General features: G+C 40.5%; 3 protein-coding genes across 3 annotated transcripts; 2 read left to right on the plus strand and 1 right to left on the minus strand.

Moving 5' to 3' along the window:
* Positions 1-1,384: 1,384 nt before the first annotated feature.
* On the plus strand, positions 1,385-1,984 carry EAF01_002812 (uncharacterized protein; the record flags this gene model as incomplete). The annotated part of the gene is made up of 1 exon (XM_038911066.1): positions 1,385-1,984. One exon carries the CDS (start codon positions 1,385-1,387, stop codon positions 1,982-1,984), a length of 600 nt encoding a protein of 199 aa, XP_038773988.1.
* A 577-nt stretch (positions 1,985-2,561) lies between these two features.
* Positions 2,562-2,928, minus strand: EAF01_002813 (uncharacterized protein; the record flags this gene model as incomplete). Its single annotated transcript, XM_038911067.1, has 2 exons — positions 2,562-2,762; positions 2,851-2,928. The coding sequence occupies 2 exons, from the start codon at positions 2,926-2,928 to the stop codon at positions 2,562-2,564; spliced, it is 279 nt and encodes a 92-aa protein (XP_038773989.1).
* Positions 2,929-3,235: 307 nt separating this feature from the next.
* Positions 3,236-5,374, plus strand: EAF01_002814 (uncharacterized protein; the record flags this gene model as incomplete). The annotated part of the gene is made up of 1 exon (XM_038911068.1): positions 3,236-5,374. One exon carries the CDS (start codon positions 3,236-3,238, stop codon positions 5,372-5,374), a length of 2,139 nt encoding a protein of 712 aa, XP_038773990.1.
* Positions 5,375-9,733: the final 4,359 nt, after the last annotated feature.

Here is a 9,733-nt window from a genome sequence, read left to right on the forward strand (position 1 = left end):
CCTAGCCTTGACCTTACCCGGGGCGAGAAACGATTATGCTATGCTAGGCTTTGTGTCAGCTTATTATTACTATACTTGGTGATACTTATCCCATCCCCTCTTGGAGTCATGGGCGATATGTGAACCTAGTCGATGGCCAGATATTGGTACGCTCGATAGCCTAAACATGACCAAGAGACGGGCAATATTAAAGTTTCCAAAGCTTATGATCACGGGCTCATCACGAATCACAATCGAGATATTTTCTCCTTAAGACTTGATCAGCTTTTCAATCTTGGTAACCCGACTCAGATGTCGAAACATTTTGGAATGGAAACGGGATTTGGATAGGGATTCAAATTGCGATCCAGAATCTTCGAAAATAGATTTTACAGGACTCTCATGTTTCCTGTTTGTTGATGCTTGTGGTGGTGGTACAAGCTGGATCACATTTCGTATTCAAGCTGATTCAAGTTTTGTGATTACAAGACAGCTAAGCATACTTTCTTTACTCAGCCCTGTATTAATTGGGATGTTTCTTTATATGAAATCCTTACTCAGAAACGCAGAGTGTTGACAAACTTCAGATGGTGTAACGGGTTGTTGAAAGAATGTCCTTATCACCTTTAGTTATGTTCCACTGTCATTCTATCTGACCTAATATGAATCATGCATGCGAAGTCGCTGATGATAGTGTTGCAATCAAGTTGTCTTCCTAAACAATGTTTCTCGTCTGCTTTGCTTACCCGAAGACCCCGAATCCTGGACCCTTATAGTAAGCACTCAAACCGATTACGGATAACTTTAATCGTTCTCCTTTACAAAACACATCCCTAGGTATCATTCTTCCTTACCTAAGCAGAGTTGCTGACTACCTAGTAGTCATTTGTTCTTACCAAATTTGAGGTTGATGCTACTTTGAGCTATAGTCCATATGACAAAAGTTCGGGGAGGGGACTTGACCTATCTACCTATACATGGTAGTTTTACGGAACTCGAGCCGATTCCTCTATATGTTTGACCGGAGAAGTTTGTCAACAATTCGGTCACAAGAGATGCAATCAACCAGCGTTGGTCATCGTCTGAGTAACACGGTCTTGTTTGGATCACTCTACACCCTACCTTATTTGACAAGCAAAGTTTCTGAAAGCATCGAAATTGGAAAGACCAACCCACAATCTATGGTTGCCCCCCAAACAGTGTTTCCTTCATATACACTCCATCATGGCAAGTATGCTAAACATCCTCAGAGCTATTTGCATTTTTGTTTCTTAACCTAAGTCTATCATTTCCTTTGCCAAATTGTTTCGTTTCAGAAGATACATCATCAATCTCTAAGCCAGTTGGAACATTATCCTGAACAACACTTACCACCCATTCATTCATACCCACGCAAGTCCTTCAAATGCCTTACGTCCAAGAACAACAACAACAACAACAACAACAACAACAACAACAACAACAACAACAACAACAGCATCATCCATACAATGTTCGTCGCCATAAACAAATCGTCGCATACCGCTCTCCACCATCCTCTCGATCCGCACCTAATGTATTAAGTCGACCACATGCAACGCATCCCAATCTTCAAAAGTTAAGAATCGATCCTCCGGTCCTTCTACTACTCATCGTCTGCATTGTCGCCTTACTTCTCTGGCTCTCATACGGAGTCTACATGGTTGCGACCTCGTATATCCATAGATTACGGGCCGTCAAATATGGCTTGGAAGACAACACAAATCGGGACATTCTTATGGATAAGCTTGGTAGAAGAACATATTCGAGTGAAGAGGACGGGAGGAGGAAATTTGGGGAGGCAGTGGAATGGTCTCACCCTTCTCCAATAAGGACTGGAGATGTCAAGTTAGAACATGCCTGGACGAGAAAAATAGTGGATCTATCCAGACATCAGAGTATCTCGAGTGGAAGTGCATGTGCTGTGTTAGGAGACGGCTGCAAGAGATCTCCAAGCCTTGGGGGTCGAAGGAGGAGCGCTATTTGAGGAAGACGAATCGAGCTGGTGGCCAACCATGGTGGAGGTCTGACTTGGAATATACATTTTTGTATCAATGTGATGAGTGTTGCAATATGGGCACTCACCAGGGGAAGATGAATTAGCCATGAAGAAAAGCCAGGCGTCAGAACATTCTGTAACTCGACAATTAACGCTTATGGGTAGCTTGTTGTCCTAGAAATCACGAGATGAAAGGAGTAAACAACCAAGTTCTGCATGGCCTCTGTCTGGTCCTGGAGCTTCATATTACTGACGGGATAGCTCCTTGATGAACGCAGTATTGAAAGGTTAGCAAAATCAAGCATAGGCTAATGAATTAAAACCAAATTGAGACATAAAATTAGAGCGGTCGTCAACCCTGAATTTGTAGAATAATCACGCAATACCGATTTCAGAAGCCAATCGAACATTTGTGCTACAGTACGGAGAAGTGAGCCAGCCCAGAATTATTTGAAGTACTGTCTTCATATAATCATACACACTCCAAAGTGTTCAAGCTTCCCATCCACGTCTATGTACTCCAAGACCACCCCCATCCCCCTTCCCCAATAAAGCCATTATCCACTCAAGGTCTCTGTACTCTAATACCATCCTTTCCCACCCTTCTGAATGAGGTGTTGCACTCCTCATAAGCTCTTCCAGCACCGAATCCAACACCAACAAATGCAGGCCATGCTCTTCGCTTGAATATCAAGACTGAGGCGACAACACCAAATCCGAGTCCGACGGAGGATCGTATGAGCATCGAGGAGAGACAGTGGTCCCACTAGATGATTGCTGGATTAGCAGTGTATTTCTTCTATGAATAATTTACAGGTGATGTGAGTGCGGATCCGAAATAATGTGGCATTTACCTTCTCGTTCAAAAGAGCTTCCGAAACAGGTTTGCTTGGGCGTGTGACGGCCGGTGGGGAAATTGATGTTTCTGGCATGATGGCTATTGTATCGCTAGAGCAGGATATCAGTAGATACTCCTTCTACCAGTGGCTTGATTGACATACCGTAATGTGAGGATTGGCGTACGATTGAAGAGCTCTGAGCTGTGTGGTAAATTTATTTTGAAGTCCCGGTTCCATCCACTTTGGCATTGTTGGTTGGATGGAAAAGGAAGGCGGTGGTGGGGTATCAAACGGCAGAATTCGAAAAATAAAATGTTCATCCCGCGCGAAAAATATAGCTAGCTAACTTTGCGATAGCTGGAACAGCACTCGATATTGAACACTTCGACGTTTTGCAGCAATGGATATTTTAAGGTTACTTTCTAGGTCGTCGAAGCAGTCGGGCCAACAAAAAGTAGGAGGCATTGCTTCGAAATTACCTTCGAGTGGAACATCTGCAAATCCTCAATTGTACCACGATCCGATTCCCGAATCGAGAGGCAAGAAAAGAAAGAGAGGAGGACCATCTCAGGAGGTTGGTGCTACGGAACAAAAAGATGGCAATCTCAATTTCTTCTCGTCTGAACCTGCGGCACAGAAATCTAAGAAAAATACTTCCACAGACGATGCGCCCAAACCTGCACGTTCGAATCAATCCTCGGAACCAGAGGCACTTCTAGATGAGGGAGAATGCCGACAGATATTAAAATCGCATCGATTGAAGGTTACTCTTCTACCTGGCGCAAAACCGCAAAAGAAGATTAAGAAGTCAAAAAAGTCGAAGCCTGCTAAACCTACGAAGGAAGAGATCAAGCAATTATACCCACAGCCATTGATGGCGTTTCCAGATTTACGAGCTACATACAAGATATCAGGCAGACTATCAGAAAATTTGAAGGATCAAGGATATAAGATCCCCACTGAAGTTCAAATGGGAAGTTTGCCGCTACTTCTGAAACCTTCAGTCGCATTGAGTAGTTCATCGGTAGATACTGATGAGTTATCGAGTACCCTGGATTTACTGGCCGTTGCGCCTACTGGAAGTGGAAAGACTTTGGCATTCTTAATACCGGTTATTAATGAGATAGTACAAAGACGCAGGACTTCCGATAAGAATCATGATTTGGAGGCTGTCATAATAGCACCTACGAAGGAGCTCGCTAGTCAAATTGTTAACGAGGGAAAGAAGCTTAGTATTGGAACTGGAGTTAAGATTCTTGGAATGAAGAAAGGGATGAGGATAATACCGAGTACCAATACTGAGGAAAAAGACCAGTCAGGCGACGATGAGGATGACGAATCGGTCGATGGAACTAGTTCATCTAGTCAGCCACTTACCAAGACTGATATACTGGTTACAACACCTTTGATCTTCCTTCATGCCTTATCCTTAGGATCTCCAGATAGTCATGCTCCATTACCGACTGTTCGTACATTAGTCTTCGATGAAGCAGATGTTCTTCTAGACCCATTATTCAGAGAACAGACCTTGGGTATCTGGAATTCTTGTATCAATCCTGATCTACGAGTCACTCTTTGGTCGGCAACAATGGGTTCAAATATTGAAACTCTCGCCTCAGCCACTATACAAGCCAGACAAGAAAAATTAGGCTTCGAGAAACATTCAAATCTTGTTCGTCTTGTAGTCGGACTTAAAGATTCTGCAATTCCTAATATTACACATCGTTTGGTTTATGCTGCGACAGAACCCGGTAAACTTATTGCTCTTCGACAATTGCTTCGACCCACAGCAAAAACTGCAGATGGAACAGAATCTTTACGACCTCCATTCCTTGTCTTCACACAAACGATACCTAGAGCTATTGCTTTACATGCCGAACTACTGTACGATATCCCCGCCGAAGCAGGTGGTTCTACCAGAATCGCAGTACTACATTCAGATCTTTCCGACTCGGTTAGAGATCAAGTCATGACACGATTCCGTAATGGTGAGATCTGGATCTTGATTACTACGGATATTTTGTCCCGAGGTGTCGATTTCAAAGGTATCAACGGTGTGGTTAACTATGATGTTCCAAATTCAGGAGCAGCTTATATCCATCGTGTAGGACGTACTGGACGAGCTGGTCGTGATGGTGGTATCGCAGTGACATTTTATACCAAAGAGGATATTCCATATGTTAAGAACGTTGCAAATATCATCGCAGCATCAGAGAAACAAGCTGGAAAACCAGCAAGCGAAGCGAGTATGCAGAAATGGTTATTAGATGCATTACCAACACCTAGCAAGGAAGAGAAGAAGAAATTGAAGAAATATGGCGTTGAAGCTAGACGAGGAGGTTTGGGTAATGCAAAGGATGGGAAAGATAAGGGAGGGAAATCGAAATCGAGAATGCAGATTAGTACGAAGAGTGGTTATGAGAGGAAATTGGAAAACAATCGGAAAGGAGCTATTCAGGGAAGTAAGAGACGAAAGCAGGAGAATGTGGGAGGTAGTGGGGAAGTGGATGATGATGTGTTTGAGGGTATTGAGGATTAGGTGATAGTTAATTAATGAGTTGTTTGGTAAATGTCAATATGTCAATTGATGAAATCGCAATTCGTGAAGCTTTTTGATCTGAAATTGGTATGATGTTCAAAGCAAGCTTAACGATTGATAGGAATTTATGAATTTGTTGAGGCTTTCATGGTTTTTGTAACTTTTCACTTCAATTTCATGACCTTGATTGAGAAATCTAATCCAACCACGCTATTAAGAAAGAGAAAGAGAAAGATGAACTTCCATCCCAATCTTCAACTACATCCCCTCTGCCTCTCCACCTCCTCGATAGATAAATCGATCAATCTCCTTGGAAGAACACAAAAATCCAATCGACCAATCCTATCCCATCCATCATCTCTTTGTTATATCTATATATAATTATATACATAAACTTCAACAACAAACCCCCTTCTTTCCTGTCTCGACTATTTCCCTTCCAGTATCCTATATTCTCCTTTCTGTTTTCTTCCAAAGATATAAAGTTAAACTTTGCGAATCGGTTATTCGGTTTACTGTTCTTTTGGTCATGGTTTACGATGATTTTTTGTGTATAGAGACTTCGAGTGGAAAATCCTTTCTTTTCTTTAGTCCTCTTTTCTTTCTGTTCTTTTCTTTCTTTGAAATCTCCTACATTCGATGTTTCTTTGAAGGATATAGAATTAGAATTTGCGGATTTGTTGTTAGGTTTATTGTTACTCGATGATTCTTTGTGGGTACTGTGTAGAGACTTCGAAGCGAGATCCCTTTCTTTTCTTCCCTTCTTTTCCCCTTGGATATCCCATGTTCTCCTTTGTTTGAAGAATCTAAAAATGATTTTGTGGAGATGTTGTTAGGTCTATCGTTACTGGACATCTCTTTGTATACAGACTTCGAATCGTATTAGAATAACCATGTGAAAAACTTCTGGTGGGAGTATAAATGATCGGGATGTTCGTGGGGGTTTGGGATTTATTATCTTCATCGGTATCAGTAGCATTAGTATTACTACCAGTATCAGTATCAGTATCTAGTTCTAGATTCAGCTATCACCAAACCAGATTATTAGGTCATATCATACTCATCACACTCACTCTATCACCCATCACCATTACCATCACCATCACACCATTTCCAGCACCCAACACACCCAACCACCTAATCCAAAGCAAATCAATCCATCCCAAAGCAAATCAACCCCAAAAATGACATTCTCCTACGTCTGCTGTTCCTGCGCCGAAACCAACGAAACCGCCTCCATAAGCGACACTGGCTTCTCCAAGATTTGTAAACATTGCAATACGCATTATCGATGTATCAAGTGTTACTTTTTCTTGATGGGGAAGATGACGTATCAATTGGGGCACTGGGGGGCTAAGTATACTTAGAGGGTTGAGGAGAGGGAGGAGGTATGAAAGGGGAAGGGAAGGAAAAAGGGGGAGGGGAGGGGAGAGCTAGACTCTATGATGAGGAGCCTTTTTCTTTGAGAGAGAGAGAGAGAGAGATGAGGGCACTGGTAGAGCTAGAACGGAGATGGAAATAGAAATTTGAAATAGGAAGGAATTTGTCTGGATATAGGATGTTTTTTTTGTTTTTGAAGAAAATGAGAGTGAAGCGAAGTAAAGATAATCGAGATTGTGAGAAATATGAATATCTCAACCATAGAATGAAAAATTAAGCGAGTTTTATCGATCATTAGAATTTCCGATGAGGATATCATGCTATAATGCTCTATCGTTGATTTTAAGGGGGGTTGTATAATGAGATATGAAAAGGTTAGGAAAAGAAATTGAAGGGAGTATGATTCACTGGGAACTAGGTATCAAATGAAATCATTGGTGTAGAGATTTGACATTGATATTTGATCTAGAAATAAACATAATTATTCTCACCCAAGGCGTGGAAAAAGAGCAAGCCCGTGATTATTAATCTGGCTCTCCTTCCTCACTTCACTCATCCAGATAAACAGCTTATAACCGAAAAAATAACCTCTCAACAACCAAATAATTCCAATCCAAAAAACCGAAAAAGGGGTACCCACCACACAACTCGGTAAAATAACTTCAACACCTTTTGCCCTCGTCCACCCATCAATCAAAACCATCCTCACTATCAAAAAATCCTATCTTGCACATCTATCTCACCAACTCATCGCAAACCTCCCAATCCACACAAAAAATCACAAAACAAAAATACACCCACGCCACACCATTTAAGCGCCCCCGACCCCGCCTCTCCTCCCATTTTCGCTTCCTTCAAAGGTTCCCAACCTACAAGCCTACCTAGTAGGCACCACATGATTCAATTTGCACCCCGCTCAACAGGTTAGGCGAAATCAGTTGCACCGTACCTATCTAGGCACTCCATATATCCGCCTTAAAAATGAACTGCCTGGGACGCCTAGACGGTCGCTGAGATTTGCATCCGTGTACTGCACGATTGTTTAAAGGCAGGTAGGTAGGTGCTAGGCGGCAGGTAACTATTTTTGTGTTTTATTTTAGATAATCGGGAGAGGGGAAGAGGGGGAAGAGGGGGAAGAGGGAGAGGGCTGGAATGCTACAAATTCAATTTCTACGCTTTTTCTTTTTTGAATCGTGAGGGGAGAGGTGCAACATATATATGTATGCATATATATATGTATGTATGTATGTATATATGTATCTACCTATCAATATCAAATCTCACCAAAAAAAAAAGATGAAAGGAAGAAATACAGAAATATGTGAAATTTAATCAATTAACGACTAAAAATGCCCATCTACAGGTAGTATAAGATCCCGCGCCCTAATATAGGATTCCGTTCAAAGACAGGAAATTCTACATACATATATACAAACACACAAACACACAAAAACGTACTTATCTATACATGTACCTAAGCAAATAACATTTTTAGAACTCCCAAGTGCGACATGCAATATTCGCACTCAATCCCCGATTTTGCTGCTATTTAGCAGTTAGCAAGTAGGTACTAGGTAGTAGAAGAACGGGTCGGGTTTTGAGTCCAGGATTGATAGTTTTAAGCGTAAGGCTTTTTTTCCCCTTTCTTTCGTTCTCGAGAGGTCAAAGATCGATATTGAGGTTTGGGTTTGAATATTGGATATTGGATACCTGCCTAGAGTCTGAATATGCATCTACCTAGCTATGGTTTTCGAAGTGTTTTTAGAATTTGAAATAGAGATGTGCAACAAGAATTTTGAGAGTGTGGGAGAGGGTTGGGATTAGGGTTGGGATAGGGGATTGGGTATTAGAGGGTTTCGAAGTTCGTAGATGAGTTGTCTGATAATTTGGGAACGGCTATTTGTGTTCTGAGGGGATGTGTTGTAGTTTTTAGCTATGGAGGGAAGATTTGCAATGGTTAGTCAGTTGTAGAGAAGTTGTTGTTTGCTTTGGAGTACATATTTGGAAGATAGCAATGGGGATCGAGAGTTTCATGGTTTGTATAGAGGGTTGAGGCCTGGATGGAATAGTAATTCGAATTGGTAGTTTCAGGGAGACGTGGTGGAGAAAGCAGATGATTAGAGGAGAAATGGTGGTAGTGAAAGGAAACTAATGGAGACTTAAAGGGAGCCCCAGTGAAGAGTAAACCCCTAGATTCCTTCATATGTGACGTACACACTCTGCATGCAACCTCCCCCTTTCGTTTTTATAGACAAAATCTTGCTGTATGATGCCTGGTTGAAAAAGATAAATTATATACTTATCTTTTCCCAAATCACTTGGCCACCTACTAGGCTGCGCAACGGGTACCCGCGGGGCGGATAATGGCCTCGACAGATAATCCGCGGATAATCCGTCTGTAAAGCGGATAATTCAAAAATCTGAATGGGTAACCTGCGGGGCGGGTACAAATTACCCGCGGATATCTACCTACCCGTATATTATATAATTATTTATAATCTTTTATAACATAGTTTATCAGTGAATCGGTTATATCAATAGATCAATCACTTTTACCTCAAATTATTATTCTATATTCAATATATATTTTCTTTATAATTAATTATAAAAATTCATTTTAAAGAAGTATATGTAATCTTAATTATTTAAGCTATTAAATTAAATAAAAAATTATCAATTCAAAAGACAGCTCAACTTTATTATATATTTCGAACTATATTGAATAATAGAATTCAAAGTAAATTTAACATAATTGAAAATCAATTAAAAAGTTATAATTTGATTAAATTAGAAGAGAAGATATTTATTTAATATATTCTTGATATAGATTTGAAAGGTTTTTTATTTAAATTTAAGAATGTAGAAGATATAGTGAATTATATTTTTAAATTGAAGAGTATAAAATGTATTGAGAAGTTTTAGGTATATTGATTTGTAAAATATTGAATTAAATTAAAGATATATTTTAGTTATATTTAT

Source organism: Botrytis porri (assembly GCF_014898465.1).
Source record: "Botrytis porri strain MUCL 3234 chromosome Unknown BPOR_003, whole genome shotgun sequence".
Classification (NCBI taxonomy): Eukaryota; Fungi; Ascomycota; class Leotiomycetes; order Helotiales; family Sclerotiniaceae; genus Botrytis; species Botrytis porri.